General features: G+C 44.0%; 6 protein-coding genes across 10 annotated transcripts; 3 read left to right on the forward strand and 3 right to left on the reverse strand.

Moving 5' to 3' along the window:
• Nucleotides 1–326: 326 nt before the first annotated feature.
• Nucleotides 327–2,571, reverse strand: Dbct (Dihydrolipoamide branched chain transacylase E2). The gene is made up of 4 exons (XM_017237519.3): nt 2,407–2,571; nt 1,469–2,149; nt 1,010–1,408; nt 327–955 (listed from the first exon to the last, which is right to left on the reverse strand). Exons 1-4 carry the CDS (start codon nt 2,479–2,481, stop codon nt 722–724), a joined length of 1,389 nt encoding a protein of 462 aa, XP_017093008.2. The 5' UTR covers nt 2,482–2,571; the 3' UTR covers nt 327–721.
• A 166-nt stretch (nt 2,572–2,737) lies between these two features.
• Nucleotides 2,738–3,446, forward strand: LOC108122702 (translation machinery-associated protein 16 homolog). Its single transcript, XM_017237423.3, has 2 exons — nt 2,738–2,809; nt 2,869–3,446. The coding sequence occupies exons 1-2, from the start codon at nt 2,807–2,809 to the stop codon at nt 3,406–3,408; spliced, it is 543 nt and encodes a 180-aa protein (XP_017092912.2). The 5' UTR covers nt 2,738–2,806; the 3' UTR covers nt 3,409–3,446.
• A 299-nt stretch (nt 3,447–3,745) lies between these two features.
• On the forward strand, nt 3,746–4,447 carry Cox17 (Cytochrome c oxidase copper chaperone COX17). Its single transcript, XM_017237424.3, has 3 exons — nt 3,746–3,902; nt 3,980–4,186; nt 4,259–4,447. The coding sequence occupies exons 2-3, from the start codon at nt 4,011–4,013 to the stop codon at nt 4,341–4,343; spliced, it is 261 nt and encodes an 86-aa protein (XP_017092913.1). The 5' UTR covers nt 3,746–3,902; nt 3,980–4,010; the 3' UTR covers nt 4,344–4,447.
• A 457-nt stretch (nt 4,448–4,904) lies between these two features.
• On the reverse strand, nt 4,905–5,839 carry LOC108122788 (microsomal glutathione S-transferase 1). 2 transcript variants are annotated; one of them, XM_017237552.3, is made up of 4 exons: nt 5,511–5,839; nt 5,406–5,441; nt 5,231–5,310; nt 4,905–5,171 (listed from the first exon to the last, which is right to left on the reverse strand). In XM_017237552.3, the coding sequence occupies exons 1-4, from the start codon at nt 5,688–5,690 to the stop codon at nt 4,919–4,921; spliced, it is 549 nt and encodes a 182-aa protein (XP_017093041.1). In that variant the 5' UTR covers nt 5,691–5,839; the 3' UTR covers nt 4,905–4,918. The 2 variants fall into 2 exon arrangements, with proteins under 2 accessions (XP_017093041.1, XP_017093042.1); XM_017237553.3 differs by lacking the exon at nt 5,406–5,441 and having other exon boundaries at nt 5,511–5,832.
• Nucleotides 5,840–5,876: 37 nt separating this feature from the next.
• Nucleotides 5,877–6,595, reverse strand: LOC108122789 (microsomal glutathione S-transferase 1). Its single transcript, XM_017237554.3, has 2 exons — nt 6,188–6,595; nt 5,877–6,130 (listed from the first exon to the last, which is right to left on the reverse strand). Exons 1-2 carry the CDS (start codon nt 6,439–6,441, stop codon nt 5,878–5,880), a joined length of 507 nt encoding a protein of 168 aa, XP_017093043.2. The 5' UTR covers nt 6,442–6,595; the 3' UTR covers nt 5,877.
• A 3,388-nt stretch (nt 6,596–9,983) lies between these two features.
• On the forward strand, nt 9,984–16,194 carry Lsd-2 (Lipid storage droplet-2). 4 transcript variants are annotated; one of them, XM_017237549.3, is made up of 5 exons: nt 9,984–10,519; nt 12,563–13,000; nt 14,238–14,288; nt 14,704–14,888; nt 15,052–15,340. In XM_017237549.3, the coding sequence occupies exons 1-5, from the start codon at nt 10,324–10,326 to the stop codon at nt 15,193–15,195; spliced, it is 1,014 nt and encodes a 337-aa protein (XP_017093038.1). In that variant the 5' UTR covers nt 9,984–10,323; the 3' UTR covers nt 15,196–15,340. The 4 variants fall into 4 exon arrangements, with proteins under 4 accessions (XP_017093038.1, XP_017093040.1, XP_017093036.2 ...); XM_017237551.3 differs by lacking the exon at nt 14,238–14,288 and having other exon boundaries at nt 9,986–10,519; XM_017237547.3 differs by lacking the exon at nt 14,704–14,888 and having other exon boundaries at nt 10,037–10,519; nt 15,052–16,194.
• Nucleotides 16,195–17,512: the final 1,318 nt, after the last annotated feature.

A 17,512-nucleotide genomic window follows, 5' to 3' on the forward strand; every position in this document is an offset into this window, starting at 1 on the left:
GTATACATGCTCGCTTGGCAGGCAAAGAATGTTCAACCAATAAATGTTCTGGCAAACATGCTCATTAGGGAGTTGCTGGAAAGACAAGTCAAGAAATTTTAAAACTCCATTAAAATTTAAAGGTATTTTTTTTGAAAACCCATTAAACCCATATCAGGTCCTTCAAACTCACCCTGTATAACGTTGTACAGCCCCTGAAGAGCAAACACAGGCAGGACGAGCACAAAGCAAGTCCATGGGCCAAAACTATGTTAGCTACAAGCCACTTCACAACTCAATTATGTAGGCAATTTTTCGACAAAATACAAAGTTGAATCTGGCCCGAATTTTCACATAAACCGTTTTGATATTTATTGGACAGCCATTGAAAACAAAGCTTTAAAATAAATGCACACACTACAGTTGAACTGTAAGCTAAAGCTGATGCTTAATAAACTACACACAAAAAAAACTTGATATAAATGCAGAATAATTGGAGCAGATTGGTACATGAATGGCCCAGCCGCGTGCCGACCTGGAGCTTAAAGCTATCGAGGAGCCGCTCAGAGCAGCAGCCTCCTATAAATGCACATTTTTGGGGTGGGCGGCACGGCATACGGTGGCCTTAATTGTTCTACAAAAACAACCGGATCGTAGATCTTTAACTTTTAAAATCAAATATGCCTATAAATGCAGGGGAACAGCCTTATCCGTAGTAGGAGTTCGCGATGGTCACGTTGAATTAGTGCAGCAGGAAGAGTGCCGGCTGCTCCAGGTACTGCTTCCATACGTTCGAGAAGCTGGCCATGGTCACGCCGTCGATGACGCGGTGATCGGCGGACCAGCTCACGCTCATCACGTACGCCTTCACTACCTCGTCCTTGTCGTTAAAGCGCGGCACCGCCTTGGTCCGGCCCATGGCTCCGATGGCCACCTGAGGTGCCATAATGCAGGGATGTGTGTAGGTGCCGCCAATCTAATACAAGTCGGGTTACGATTTCTGATATAAAAGGAAGTTGGGTATTCTTACGATTCCAATGTTGGAGAGCGAGAAAGTTCCGTCAGCAAAGTCCGAAGGCGTCAAGGAGCCAGTGCGTCCGCGTTCCACAAGGGCGTTCAGATCCTTGGCTATCTCGATGATGCTCTTGGTCTGACAGTTCTTGATGTTCGGCACCACAAGGCCCTGCGGCGTATCGATGGCCACGCTGATGTTATGGGCTCCCTTGTAGATCAGCGACTCGCTGGCCAGATCCAAGGAGCTGTTCACGATTGGGTACTTTCCCAGCGCCACGCTGGCGGCCTTGATGCAGAACGGCATAAACGTGAGCTTGGGCACACCTTTTTCCTGAGCCACCTTCTGTAACTGGGCCCGGAATTTGACCAGCTCGCTCATGTCGATCTCATCGCTGTAGGCAAAGTGCGGGATTTTCTAGAGGGGCAATCTATAATAGAGGATACGTGTCGGAGAAGCAACAACAGATATACCCACCAGTGACTCGGACATTGATTTCAGCATGGCTTTGCGTACTCCCTTGAGGACTTCCACGCGATCGGCTGGAGCGGCAGGTTTCGGTGGAGCTGCAGGTGTAGCTGCCTTAGGGGCCTGCGCAGTCTTGGCAGCCAGCGTGGGATGTGGTACATTGGTGCCAGGCGGTACTTGGCCAAGATACTCCAAAATATCACCTTTGAGAACGCGACCTTGGCGTCCTGTAGCCGGGACCTTGGCCAGATCCAACTGGTGCTCCTTGGCCAATCGTCGGACAGCAGGAGTGGCAAGGGTTATCACCCGACCCGAGCTGGGCGCCTCTGGTACCTTTTCCGCCTCGCTGGAAGATCCCTCCGATGAGGAGGAGGAGGACGAAGAGCTTGAAGATTCCTCCTCATCACCTTCTTCGTCCTGGACATCAAAGTCGAGCAGTGGCTTTCCCACCAGGGCAATCTCGTCTATGTTGTGGTGGATCTTAATGATCTTGCCGTCATAGCGACTGGTGATCGTCACCGAAGCTTTGTCTGACTGGACCTCACACAGGTTGTCGAACTGCTCCACGGTGTCGCCCACCTTGACGAACCATTCCTTGACTGTAACTTCTCGAATTCCCTCCCCGATGTCGCTGAGATGGAAGGAGACGGTCTTGTCCAAGCGGGATGTCACATTAAGGCAGCGTTTCAGCTAAAAAGGATAACATTTTAAGCAGGTTTACTTTAAATCGTGTCCACCCCTTTAAAATGCATAGCTTTCTTAAACTTTAACGCATTCCAGAACTTATTTTTGCTTAATAAGCAATAACAAAACAACACCAAAGAGAGAAGCACAACAGATAGCCCTGCTCCCTCTCGCTCTGGGCTGTTTGTGAGATTACATAATAGTATAATAGAAGTTCCCTGATGTTTTGGTAAACGCGATGCCCGCTAACTTTAGCCACTCACTTGGGCGGCCTGGTGTGGCAAGTAGTTCCTTAGGAGCCAGCCGGAGGCGCCATTTCGAAGCAGGTGGGATGCCATTTAGCGGGATCGCGATCTTTTTTAGGAGTCTTCAAAATTCGCGAGTCGGATCTGCGATCGCGCAGGTTGCTTCAAAACATATGATTCCGCATAGAGATGGTGTGGATGATCGATATCGAGATGATCGGTTAATGTTTTTCAATTTCAAAAACTATATGAGGTATTAAACAGTGCGCTTTATAATAAATTAATTACGTAAATTTTTATTTATTTAAAAAATATTGCGTTTAAATATTGTGTCATCTCTAGAAGCCCGGCTGATCGTTAAGAACATGTGCCAGTAAGCGTTTATCAACACTTAAACAAAAACGTGAAGTTCAATAAAATGGTAAGGTTCCTGCAACAAGTAGTTAAATTATAGTTAAACTGATTATTTAATCCCTTCAGACAAATCTACGCAAGGAACTGGAAAAGTGTAAGCACCCCAACAGTCGCAAAACAAAAGCGCTTGGCAAGAAGGCACGTCGCCAGAACAACAAGCACAAAACGCGTCTTGGTCATGCCATTAAAAGTAACATCACCGGCGAGAAACTGAGCTGGTTCTTGGGACACATCGATGAAAAGCGTACCGAGCCTCTAGCGCCACAGGAATTGGAGGACCTCATTGCCCTGTACTTCAAACGCTTCGACGAGGAACTGGAGCAGATCAATCTGAAGCAGTCGATAGGAAAACATCGGGCAAATCAGCACGCCGCCCGCAAGGATGTGATAACAATAACCCTGGAAAAGGAGCAGAACGAGTACCGCAGTGGGGGCCTTCAGCTGATGAACCTGTGCGACCCCTTAAAACTAAAAATGCTCCGTGATTGGGATGGTAGCGCCCTTAGTGTCCAGCATTTGAAATTGGATCTTATTTCTCACAACATGCTGCAGCGCCTTAAGGAGCAGTCGAAAGAGAAGGGTCAGGACGAAATGGAAACATCCTAGAATATTGTGTTGATAAATAAACTAGTAAAAATAAACAACGTTTTGTTGACATTGCATTCGGGTATTGCACAACACTGTCATTGCGAACTATCGGTTGTGCTAAACGTTCCACGTGCTTAAGGGTTGTCAAGAAACAAATACATAAATTAAATATATGATAAAAAAGTTACAGAGTTTTAGATTCCTATTACAATTTTTTTTAATAAGCGGCTAAAACAAGAAGTAATAAACAATTTTTAAGCAACGTTTGATATACATAATCTACCCCTAACAGAAAGCTACTGTAACACTGATTTATGTCTGATTCAGTATTTAAATCTAAAAAACTAAGCAGCCGAATTTAGTTCTGTCTAACCCGATTTGAAAGTTAACCCATATTCATTATATTCGACTTTTGTGTAGGTCTGACAACCCTATGCTTTGAACTTGAATTTCTAGCTGATTTTTTGTGTGCGCCGACAAACCGAATTGTGGTGAAATATTCCTATCGTAACGTGAGTTTTATTATATAAACAAATGCCGCGCAAAGCAAACGGTCACCTCACTTAAAGGAATAACCATTCTCCCGCAGTGCTAAACAAGAATTCGTCTAGTCAATTAAAATGGGAGCCAGTACTTCAAAGGGAGTCGGAGTGGCCCAGGCAGCGGCCACTCCTGTTGTCTCCGCCGCCCAGCCAGAAGCCGCCAGTGGAGCCCCTGCAGCCGCCGCTGCCGGTGAGAAGCCGAAGTGCAAGGCCTGCTGCGCTTGTCCTGAGACCAAGCGGGCACGTGATGCCTGGTAAGTGGAATCATCCCCCCTGCAAGGATGACGCAACAGAAAGTATAATCTTGTCTATTTCTCATTCCTCAGCATCGTGGAGAACGGCGAGGAGAACTGCTCGGCACTTATTGAGGCGCACAAGAAGTGCATGCGTGATGCCGGCTTCAACATCTAAGTTGAGCTGAATCCTGAATCCCAGCGCCCCCACTACCCCAGACACCCCTCACTGTTGTTTTTTGTTGTATCTCAAGCTAATTATAGAACTAAATTAATTGAAAACCAAGAAGTGTCCTTCTTCTAAAAATGGTAAAAGGATTGCAAGGCTATCAAACATCCAAAGGCATTACATACATAGAGTCTTCTCTCCCATAATGGTTCCATATATACCTCAAGACCTCCAGGCAGGCACCCAGAAAGCAATGAATTCGTAGATAAAAAATTGATCAATCACTTCCTGAGAGATTACTTAACTAGGTTGCTGCCCAAAATTTCTGTTATATCACTTTTGTATCATTGTGGACTTGACTCATGCATAATGTAAACCTTTATAAAGTCTGATAGATCCATCCTTATAAACAGCTTCTTTTTGATGATGAGATCTCAATTATAAAGCTCTAATTACCTCTACGAGGTCCCTGCTAATAGTTCGGGGCAGTAAGCAGCTAAGTAGCTAGAAATTCTTGAGACTCAGAGATTCCAAACCCCATTCTATAAAGCCAAAGTATTTGTTGCTTTGCGGGTCAGGTTTATTTAGATAAAGCTCAAGGTGCGCAGGGCAACGACGGCGGCCATGTAGAAGGTGATGAGCAGCATGGTGCCAAAGGCGAGGATCCTCGAGGGCTGCGGAACGGGATAAACTGCGTAGACCAGAGTGTGCACAATCCTAGCGAGCGAGGCCACACGGAACAGATTGCAGGCAACGTCCTGGTTCGGATTGGTGCTGATGTAAATCAGGGCCATGATAAAGTACGGCAGGATGTTCTCCATGTCATTGCGATGGGCTCTGCAAGATAGATGAGATTGTAAGCTAGAGGATACCTTGAACCCTACTTCCTACTTTACCTTCTTACACGCTCCACATGGGGATCATCGAACTGGACTTCAATGTTCTTGAAGAAGAGGTCCTCCTCGTTGGGGAATATCTAAAAGTTCAAGATCAAAACAGTCATTTGATTATTTTAGAAGCCCGCCAAACAGGTTAGAATGCGATGACTTGTTGTTTTTGCTGGATGGTTACCTTGCGCCGTAGTTTCAGCGGAACTAGAGCCAGCAGCTGCGAACGGAATGGCGAAATGATGACCTTTGAAGCAAGTGCAGCCACTCATGCATATGTATGCCTTACCTTATACCGGAAACGCTGCAGGGCTGTGAGCAATGACATCAGCAGCATCTTGGCGACCAGGACCGTGGCCCAGAAGAGGTAACAGCAGAACACTCTGTTATCCAAGGTGAACAGATTCCCGGGCGTCGGGACGGTGCCATTGGACGGAGTCGTAATTGGAGCTAGCGATGGAGCTGACATGGCGTGTGTGTGATTGCGGGGAGGCGACTTGGCCGAGTGATGGAGCTGGGCTGCTGCCGCCAAGATTGTTAGCTTGTGCCCAAACTGGTTACGAATTGCGTCGGAGCTAGAAGCATGAGTGCTGGTCTATTAACTGTGCGAGTGCCGAGTACTACTGGGGGCCACCAGCATCTCTCTTCTTCTCTCTTTAAATGAATCTCAGACAGCAGACGAACACATAGCCCGCCTCGAAGCAGGTGATGCCGAAGGTGGTGAAGAAGGCCAGGGCTCGGGCTGGCTGAGGCACTGGTATGATGGCATAGACCAGCGTGTGTAGCAGCCGGGCGCTGGCGCCGATCCGAATGAGCAGCCGGGCGGTCAACGGATGCGGTCCGCTGGCCACATAAACGAGCGACATCAAGACGAAGGGCAGGACGTTTTCCAAGTCGTTGCGATGGGCTCTGCAGATGATGATTGCTTGATTGGGATTGTTTCTACTGTTTATGTTTCCTACTCACCGTCGCACCCTCTCCACACTGGGATCACCGAAGCGAACCTCCGGGCTCCGGTTTATCCGCAGATCCTCCGGATTGGCAAACGTTTTGGTCTTCATCCTTTGGCGCGCCGTCAGCAGGGACATCAGCAGCATTTTCAAGACCAGCAGGCTGGTCCAGAACATGTAGCATCCGAAAACGGGGTTCGATTTGCTCAGCAGCACCAGGGGCGCCATGACCGTCGGCGTGTCATCCATATTTTCGGTTCCCGCTTCCATGTGCGTTCGTTTGTAGTCAAAGTTCAAAGTTTATTTCTTGGAAGAAGTGGCCCAGCCAGGTTCTACGTTTGCAGGACAAACAGGTGATCCGGTTCCCTGACCTGACCTTCTTTTCTAGCCGTATATGTGCATAGGTCCTTATTTATTATTTATGCCCACTTATTAGATGTATACAAGGGATCGATTTCAGTGAAAATAAAATTTCTTTATTGATGTTATTACAGAATTATTTACACACAATTTTAATTTAATAATAATATTTATAAAAATAATTTCTTACATTATATTTTTGAATATTTTACTTAATCAAAAACCATTTCTTCCAGTGTAAAGAGGGAGTGTTGAAAAAGTAATGTAGATATACATGTTTCATACACCATTCTACTTTTGAAGCGCCCCCTTACGGGAAGTAGCACTTTGAAAAATACGATCATTAAAAGAATAGTGACAAGTAGTATTTATTTATTAATCAATTTAATTTTAAATTTGGGCTTAACAGGGCTTATTATTTAATTTCTTGAATTAACCAAAGCTTAATTGAAAATATCACAGACTAGCCAAAACAAACAAAAATTCAAGGACAGCGGAATGGAAGACTGCCGGCGCCCCAGACGGATATGGATGTAGAATAGGAGTAGGGGGGCTAACGGGGGGCTTTTCACGCATTCAATGAGTGGGGCAACTATTATATGATACATGAGGCATTATCACTGTCAGGCCGGGCGCAGGAACCGCAGACCGAGTCCGAAAATACACCCATGTGCGTTTATTTCCACAGTCTTTGGTTGGTCAGGCGACGTCCAGACTTGAGATTCAGCGTCTGATTAGATGTCTGCCCCCTCAATGGAGCTTCATTCAAAGTCTGATCAGAGCTGTGATTCCAGATCTGGAGCACTGAAAGGGGGCTGGCTTATGTTTTGCCGTTTGTATATAGAATTTTTACAAGTGTACTGATTGGAGCACACATTTATCTACCTCGGTGTGACGTATTCGCCGGAATGGGTAGTCTTTGGCCCCCGTCTAAATTTAGCCAAAGAGTTCCATTTGATTCTGGTTCGTTCCGAAGGCGTTTTGCGTTGTTTTTTTTTTTTTTATACATATGTATTTTGCGGTTTTATTTTTTTTAAATTAAATACACGCTTCAACGTCGACGTCGCATTTTCGCTGCCACCGTCGCCGTCATCGTCATCACGTAGTACGTCCAAAGTCCATCGTTTTTGTTGGGTTCCTCGGTTCTTGTTCTTTCTAGACTTTGGTGGGTTTTTGCCTCATGACGAATCTGCCTTGGTACACGTACTCACAACACAGCGGACATGCCCCACTACCCTAATGCTTATGTATAGACATTGGATATAGAAAAGTGGTATTACCTTATAATAACCTTAGGGCCCTAGTGTCTGGATGAATGGACGTCATATAATGGAAACCCGTTTATCCAGACCAACTACCCAAAAGAATTCTAGAATTCCCTCGGAACGCAAAGGTATTTCCATAATCAACTCTTCGACTTGGACCCTCGGAGTTATTTGAACCCGTGTGTCATTTGATTGCGATAAGCATGGCGAACTTTGTTTAATAAGTGGCTTAAAGACTTACAATCATAACGATAACCGGCGACAATTAAAAAAGTATTCACAAACCCCCTTATCAGCTCGGTAGAATCCATCCAGAAAAGAAATTAAAAACAAAAATAAAAACTTAATGGAACCAACGAATCCGGCGGCGGCGAATCATTCGTACTCACTCATGCCGATTCAAAGTCCGTCTATATGTCATCGTTACCTGAATGTTTCCTCCTTCTATATATAGACTTTGGCTAGGCCTCTTAATATTATGGGTCTGCTAGAGGATCGAAAATGGTACAAATCCTAGGCTCGAACACTTGTTCTCCCGATAACGTTCCACATGTGTCTATATAATTATATATATAAATGATGCATATACGCCATGTCGGGGCCTGTTGGGTCCATAAAATAGAAAGATCTGATTCTTGTCTACGTGCAGCCAGCTGTTAATCAGTTCTATATAATTCAGTCACTGGATCTGGGATCTGAATGATATCTGTGGGTCTATTTTGTAATATAGTTCCACGTAAGGAACCTTCAGTTACTTGTGGAGAGGTCCTCTTCAATGCGGGGTTACTGCTACCAGGTTTCATCACCCAACCTCGCATTTAAAAACAAATGATTACAATGATATCGTTATCTACCCAAGGAATCAATTCAGTTAACGTATTTGAAGTGATTTCCGAGTGCTTGTAATGCAACCGACGAGAAAGATAGCTCCTATCCAAAGTTCAACACCGAATAGGGAGGGGGGCTTCGAAAGATGGGGGCGTTATGGTATCAGTTACATTGCTTATTTACAGCCGATATCAGCCAGACCGATTTGCGATAAGCCCAGACAGCACCCGGTCTTGGTTACAACATAAACAAACCAATGACGACAGTGCCGAACTTTGGATTATGATCCAAATAGCGGTAGTAGCTATAGTCTGAAGGGTCTGGGGGAATGTACGCATTTATGGTCGTCTGGCCGGACGGGGGAACCTTATCGGATAGTTATAATTGGTTTTATATAGCGCATAATTAGCATTATGGTAAGAGCATTAAGATTTAGCACATCCCCTTAGGGCCTTAAAGATTTGCAACAGTTGTTAAATAATAAAAACACAAAAGTTGCTCAGGCTATTGGGTGAAAAGTCAATTCCATTGGGGGATGGAAGGTGTGCCCCGTGGGAGGTTGCCAAATGGGCGAGTCTGGGGGTGGGGATGGCGACACTTTTTGCTCACACAGTATAGTAATTCTATTGTAATAAATAGTTTGTTTTCGTTTTGTTACACCGGACTTTGGAATGCCATGCGAATTACACAGCATTCAGAAATATTACGTCGAGAAGAAACCCCTGGGGGCGGGCGTGGTGGAGGTGCGGATGAACGGAAGAGAGCAGTGTGCAGTGGCGTATTATCGATGCTGTCGCAGGGGTTCAAAGGTCCCACGAACCATTTGCGTGCCCATTGCCCATTGATAATGGAAGTGCCCCCATACGAAAATGTACTTCAATCTAAACTTGGTTTGTCGCCCGACTGCGTATTAATCTAGTTGTCAAGTAAAAAAAAAAACACAGCAAACAATCTCCTCCCCTCTCTGCGCCCCGTCTTTTTGCTCTCCCCACCACAAGGATACCACAAATCAAACAGAAGCTGAAGATTATTTAGAAAAATGGCATGGAATATACAATATTTTAAAATTTAAACACTTTTAGTAAATAAATGCAGCTTGAGAACAAAAAAAACAAACTTTATCTTTTGTAACGGCTTTTGGATATTCAAATTTTCCCCAATACGCGCTCCACATTGCTAGCGATGGGTACTTTATGCGATTTATCGATAGCGCAAACTCAAAAGAAAAAAGTTTATTTTTTAAGAAACGCCAGCTGAATAGTAGGCAGATATTACGTCAAAAGTATATATCATCATTCAAATTTAGCCTCTTAGTTATATATTTATTAAATAGCAGCTAGAAGTCACTTTTTCTGCGCAATATTCTAAACGATACTTCAAGTGGAACTATCGATTTGGAGGATCGATAAGGCAACGCAACGACGATTATTGGGGCAGCACTGCCGACGAGCATATATTGAGGGGGCCTCTGCAGCTTTCACGATTAATTGCGATTCAGACGTTCGAGGCATTATTCGTATTCCCAGATACTCCGAGATATAACCTCCGCGAACCTCGCTGTTTTTTTATTCGTGAAAGAAACAAGGAGAAAAGTGCCGTGCAAAGCGAAAGAGCGCTTATAAGAAAAGTGAAAACGCAGAGGAGAGCAGACGACTGCCAGAAAACGCAAAAAAAAAAGAACAGAACGCATTACAGAAACATGGCTAGTGCAGAGCAGAAACACGCCACCGGCAATGGAACCACTGCCAACGGATGTGCATCGGTGGTGGAGTCCGAGCAGCCCAAGGATGCAAAGGACCTGTTGCCGCACCTAGAGTCACTCGAGAGGATCATTAAGCTGCCGGTTGTGAATGCCGCCTGGGACAAATCACAGGATGTCTATGGCAAAGTAAAAGGTAAGTGCAGTTCGAGTGCATTGAAAGTGCATTGAACTCGACGGGTTAACGGCGCCCCGCCTAACGGCACAGAAACAGAAACGAATCCGATGCACTGAGAAACGAAAGAAACCACAAAGCTCAGCCCCAATAATAACAACAACAACACCAACTACAATTCAGAGCGCATGCAATTGAAACCGTTGCTTTGCCTTCGCCATTTTGTCTTTATTTTTTTTTTTTTTCGGTTTCGATTTCGATTTCGAATTCGAGCTGGCTGGGCCAGGCCAACAACTCTATTTAATTGCCCGGCAATGGGCAGGAATTAGGCTCAATTGAGTTTAATTGATGGCGGGCCGAGTCAATAATCGAAGTCACTCGAAAGAGTAGCGGGAGAGCAACAACAAAAACCATGACCTAGCAACGTCGAGAGTTCTCGTTTCCCCTCACCGGCACTTTGCCCTCGTGACGTGCCGCGTTCAAAGTTCAAATTTGGTTGGAAAAATTTACATAATAAAACAAGAAAGCAAAGCTAACTTCGGGCGGAGCCGAAGTTGATATACCCTTGCAGCTAAAACCGGATATATATTGCAAACATCGGATATAGTTGGCCAATCCTTATGATTACATCATAATAAAACCAATCAATTACAATAAAAAATCGAAAAAAAAGTCCCAAGCTTCTATCTTCAAAAATACAAAAGTTGATATTTCTACCAAATACCATTTCCGATCGTTCAGTTATATGGCAGCTATAGGATATAGTCGGCCGATCCTAATGAAATTTTGTAGGTCGGATTAACTGACCAAAAATAGAATGTGTATCAAGTTCTAGCTTTCTATCTTCAAAAACACGAAAGTTGGGTCATTTCCGATCGTTCAGTTATATGGCAGCTATAAGATATAGTCGGCCGATCCTTATGAAATTTGGCATGTCGTAATGTTTTGCCAAAAATAGCTCTCATGTCAAATTTGAACTCTCTAACTCTAAAAACACCAAAGTTATACCATTTCCGATCAATCAGTTATATGGCAGCTATAGGATATAGTCGGCCGATCCGGGCCGTTCCGACTTATATACTGCGTGCAAAGGAAAGAAGGGTGTGTGCAAAGTTTCAAGACGATAGCTTTAAAACTGAGAGACTAGTTTGCGTAGAAACAGACAGACGGACAGACGGACAGACGGACAGACGGACAGACGGACAGACGGACATGCTTATATCAACTCAGGAGGTGATCCTGATCAAGAATATATATACTTTATAGGGTCGGAGATGTCTCCTTCACTGCGTTGCACACTTTTGGACAAAATTATAATACCCTCTGCAAGGGTATAAAAACTTGGCCAAGCCAAAGAGCTGACGCAAAACCAATAGCGAACGAAGGCGCAAAAGAACGAGCGATAAACGAGCAGCACGTAGCACACACAACAAGCATGGGCTGCAGTCGCAGAGGCGCCGACCAGCAGGAGACCATCCCCCCCCCCGAGCGCCCCCTCTCAGCCAAGCTGATCTTGCCCAAAAATATCTAACCTATCGAGACTATTCTCCTTATCTGTAACGAGAATGCCCCCAGTTGGGAGATGAATATGTAAACACGCCGCTTTGCGACTCCAAATCCAATCCCAATCCAGCAGTAGTTGGACTTTCGACTTGTTTGTGATATTCCACTCGAGGCATAGCGACCAGAGAGAGAGAGGAGGGGGGCGGCTGGCGGCTGAGGTTGGGTCTGGGGTAGTGGGGACTCGGGATTGGATGATGTGTTTGCCGTATGACGAACTAAAGCTATCAAAGTCTAAACTTGTCGGACAGACTGATGGCGGGGCAGGCCCCACAATCATGAACTGCGCAGTTGCTTATCACTCCGAGTTCTTTCCTTTGTATAGCTGATAAGCCCCCACCTCTCCTCTCCTCCCCTCCCCTCCTCGCTTTTATGTCACATGTGAACTATGGCACAAAATTCCATTCGAGAAATTTCATAAGCAACAACCTGAGCAAACAAATCAATTAATATCACACACATGCATAGATAGATAGCCCACAATAATATCTCGTGTATTTTCAGGCAAGAACCGAGTCTTCGAATGGGCCCTGACCGCTGCCGAGGATTGTGTGACACGCGCCGTAACAACGGCCGCCCCCTTCGTCACCAAGCTGGACAAACCGATCGCCTACGTGGACCAGACCCTCGTCAAGGGCATCGACAAGCTGGAGGTCAAGGCGCCCATCATCAAGGACACACCTCAGGAGATCTACAATCAGGCCAAGAGCAAGGTTATCGATGTGGTGCAGCCCCATTTGGAGCGCGTGGTCAAGTTCAAGGCCGCTGGCCAGCAGAAGGCTGCCTCCCTGAAGGATCTCGCCTGGCAGAAGGCCAACGAGGTCCTTGCCACCCAGTACGGTAGTCTGGCCGTCAACGGTGTGGATACCACCACTGCCCTGGCCGAGCGTCTTCTGGAGTACTACTTCCCCAAGTGCGAGTCCGATGTGGAGGAGGATAATGGTGAGTTGAGAGTTTCAAGATACATATGTATAGTCCAAAGACTTGGGATCACTTTTCTCGATCTATGATTTTCTGAAATTATTGGAGAGGTCCTAAAAAAGGTTTTTATTTTTTAATTTTCCAATCATTTTCCTAAAAGGTTTTTAATTTTTTAAGTAGAGGATTGATTTACAAAACTTTTAAGGCATTTTTCTTAAGAATCGGATGGAAATTGGCCAAGATATAGCCCTCCAAAAAGGTCATATATGAAATCTCACCATTTTTCAAAGGGGTCCCATCAGAAAAATTAACAAAAAATCGAAAAAATATTTTGTATTTAGATTTAAATGCAGTTTTAAAGAGAATCAGTCCCCTATTCTTTTAAGGTATTCCTCTTGAGGATCGAAGAAATATTGGCCAAGATATGTCCTTCCAAGTGGGTCATATGTGGGATCCCATCATTTTCCAAAAGGGTCCCATCAGGAAAATTTAATAAAAAATTTTTAAAATTTTTCTTATTTAAATTTTAATGCAGATTTAAGGAGAATCAATTCACAATTCGTTAAAGGTATTCCTTTCCAAAATCGGAAAAACTACCCAAGATATAGTCCTTCCAGTGGGTCATATATGGGATCTCATCATTTTCCAGAGGGTCCAATAGCAAAATTTGACAAAAAATTAAAAAAATATTTCGTATTTAGATTTTTATGCAGTTTTAAAGGAAATCGGTCTACAATTCTTTTAAGGTATTCCTCTTGAGGATCGGAGAAATAATGACCAAGATATGACCTTCAAAGTGGGTCCTATATGAGATCTCTTCATTTTCCAAAGGGTCCTCCCGGATAAAAAAAATGTGAAAAATATTTAGTTTCTAGATTTAAATACAGATCTATAGAGAATCGAATCCCAAATCTTGAACTTCCCTCCTTTCAAGAATCGGATGAAAATTGGGAGAGTTATACATATGTTTTTGGAGTCAAGTACCTGAGTACCTCATGGCAGTTTATAGAAACTTTAGAATAAATACCAGAATCTGTAGAAAAGCAAACAAAAAATGAAATCATAAACCTTATGTCTGTCTACACATTATGCGAACCTATATTCTATATATGAAAGCATTATTTCTTGGCTTGCTTCCATTTTGGATGGATGGCTGGCTCGTGCCCCACCTCCTCCCCTCTATTACCCCTCTATATCTATTGTGCCCGGTGTGTAAACAAAATGCTAAATTTAAATCGTAAATATTTTTAATTCTCAGATGATAAACAAAATGCCGTCGTGCAGAATGGCAAAAGTTCTGAAAATGACAGTAAGTTCCACCACCCGATCCGTCCTCCAGGTCCGATCCGATCCGATCTGATCTGATATTTGCTCGCTCGTTTTTTTTGTTTTTTCTGTTTGTCCACCACTAACACATTGTCTAATAAAAATAGCTATTAAATACGAAAGCATGAACACTAATCAAGCATGGCAATAATTCTTGTACCCCCCCTTTAGTCTTAGCACAGAAAAATAAAGACCCCCCCCAAACCAAAAAGTGGGAAATAAAAAACAGAAATATTTACGATTTTTCGAGTTTAGGAATAAATGTTGATCCTGATCCTGATCCTGGTCCTAGACCCTTAAAATACTCCTCCCCCCCTTAACTATAATTAACTGTTAAAAAAAGTGACTAATTTTCTAAATTAATTTCTCTCTCTATCTCTTTCTGTACTATTTGGTAGTTGTTGTTGTTGGGGAGACCAGCTACGACCAGGATTACGATCAAGAGATTGATGATAGATTCTTAGTGGCCGCCTCGACGGTATTCCTTTCCATGTCCCTGAAAATCATAACCGAAATTGTTGAGTACGTTAGAAGAAATCCAGAGATAATAGGCATTATCGATAGGGAACTCAACAAGTTTATGGTAAGCACCACCCTAGATTCAACCCTAAAACTACCATTACCCAAGAGCTTTAATTAATTAACGATTAAAATTAGTAGATACTACTGCTTCTTGAATGTTAATTGTTGTACAATGTAGTATTAATATCCTTTAACTAATAGCATCCTTTTTTGGGTTTTTGCAGTGCCAGTTCCCGCCAGCGAGGACCCAGTCCTACACACAGTACAGACAGTCGGACGGCTATCCAACAAGATCTCACGTCGCGTCTATCGAAATGTCTCCCGGCAGATCAAGCAGGTCCAGAAGGGCAACATCAACGACTATCTGAGCTCCCTGATAGCCGCCCTCAAGCTCCATCAGTACATCAATTTTATCAACTCATCGATGGGCACCAATGTGGAGCAATCGACGCTGCCCAGTGAGGTATGCTCACCGTTCGGACCAGGTGGCAGTACCAACTCTACCACCACCACCACCATTAACAGCAACTCGAACTCCAACTCCAAGTCCTCGTCGACAGCTGTGGTCGCCCCGAAGGGTCCACCCAAAGTGGCCAAGAGCAAACCGGCGGCGGCTCAGTAGTGCTCCATCCAGAGAAGCCGAAGCCCTATATATTTCATATCTAATGATAGATATTATCCACCCAAAACACCCACACTAGAGCGCACACAGTTCCCACGACGCCCATTTTTTTAAATTGTATTTAGAATTGTAATTTTTTATTATTTTTTTTTTGCGTAAAAATTTTTTTTCCATTGAGTTCCCGATGATATCAAGTCGGAACCGATGATCATCAGAAGTGGAGAAGGTTTCTTGACCTCACAGTCCCCCCTGCCTCCACACCAATGTTTGCTTTGTAAATATTTATTTGAAGTAACCCTCCTCACACACACACACCCCCTACCCCCCAACCCCCAACCACCAACACACACACACCCGTAGCTCTAAGGATCGCATTATGTTTAGTAGAGATCGGGAGAAGTAGTAGGAGCATTATCTTTAGCTGTGCTAAAAAATTCAAAACGTCAGAAGAGTGCCACGAATGCATTGAATAATACTACATACTATATATATATATGCCTATATATGCCTAATATATACACTGATATATATATATATATATAAATATATATACGTTAGCTATACGTATCCGTAACCTATAAATACCTAAAAGCTATTTCTATGATTTCTAATTGCTAATTTGCTAATGAAAATGAATTATGCCCTAAAAACTAAAAACTAAACTAAACTAGAATGATAATGTTAATGATTAAAAATAAAAAAAAAAAGGAAAAACCCAAAAAGAAATTGGAACTATGAACAAGAAGTCGCTATGCATTTTTTTTTATTCTAGATTCTAGAAACTTGAACGATAAGCCCAAGGTATGTATATAGATTCCCCCCCCCCCATACCATGATTGTGCCTTTCCGGAGGCTCCTTATCGCCACCAGCTTGATTTATAATTATATATATATATATACAGTTCAGAGTAGAGTTCAGACCGAATTTATAGAACTTTTCATGATAATGGTACGGCGAGATAATACAGTGCGTTTCGGCAGTGTAAGGTGGGAGTCTACCTGACAGAGAGGCCCTCACCATGCCGATAATGATGGCGTTAATGGGCCCACAATTATCCGTTTTCGGTCTCCTTTGGAGCTGCTCCTGCCCTGTCCAGCCCGGCCCTGCCCTGGTCCTCATTTGTATGCTCCATGGCCGCCACGATCACTTTAATTTGCACTCCCGACAAGAGGAACATGCCATCCCATGTCTGGAACGGGAATCAATCTGGTACAAGCCGGCATACTTGGCATAATTTTCGAGGCTTTTGAGGGTAAAAATATTCATGAGTCTGTCGGAGACTGGGAAGGGAAGAATGCCAGCCAGAAGAAGGGCTTCTTCTCTCAGGTCTTGGTATTTGTTTTTATTTTAGCTTTTAATTTTTTTGTGGAGCCCGTGACTCGTCGGACGGGTTCCTAACAGACCGCAGACACAGATACACGTGCACTTGGAAAAAATAGTACTTGCTTACAGGGCGATCTTCTAGAGAAACTAGTTTCTTCGTTGAGAAGATCGTTATATGTAATGGAATTGCCGACCGCAAGGTGGAGTGCCCGCGGAATGAGTGTGAATATGTTAATGGGCTTGGACTTTGGACCAGACTTAGCCTCAGTCTGGTTCCCGTGCCTCCCCGTCCGATCCGAGTCTTCCCAGAGCGATGACGAGGCCCCCTCGGATCCAGTTGCCAAGGGGCAATCTTATCGCGGAGATTGGGGAGGGGGGGCGACACGACTACACTGAAAGAAACTCTAATCAAGAAGTTAAGCAGTGGTTTATATAGATATTCAGATCTTTATCTGGATCTAATTATATTTCTTGCAGTGTAATTATTTCACTGAATGACTTTATAAAATCAAAAGTCGAGGTGAGGGGAGCCAGGGCGATAAAGCGTCAGGATGAGTCTCAGCAGGGCGGCGGAAGAGGCGTGGCAATCAGCCCCAATCAGAAGAGAAGCCGTGCGAGAGAGAGAGAGGAGAAGAATCAAGTGCCAAAGTACACAAAGTGGCGTGATTCTTATTATTCATTCTCGGGCCTTTTGATTATTGAGAACGGTGTTGTACTATATTGTGTGTTATGAGTGCCG

Source organism: Drosophila bipectinata, chromosome XL, assembly GCF_030179905.1.
Source record: "Drosophila bipectinata strain 14024-0381.07 chromosome XL, DbipHiC1v2, whole genome shotgun sequence".
Taxonomy (NCBI): Eukaryota; Metazoa; Arthropoda; class Insecta; order Diptera; family Drosophilidae; genus Drosophila; species Drosophila bipectinata.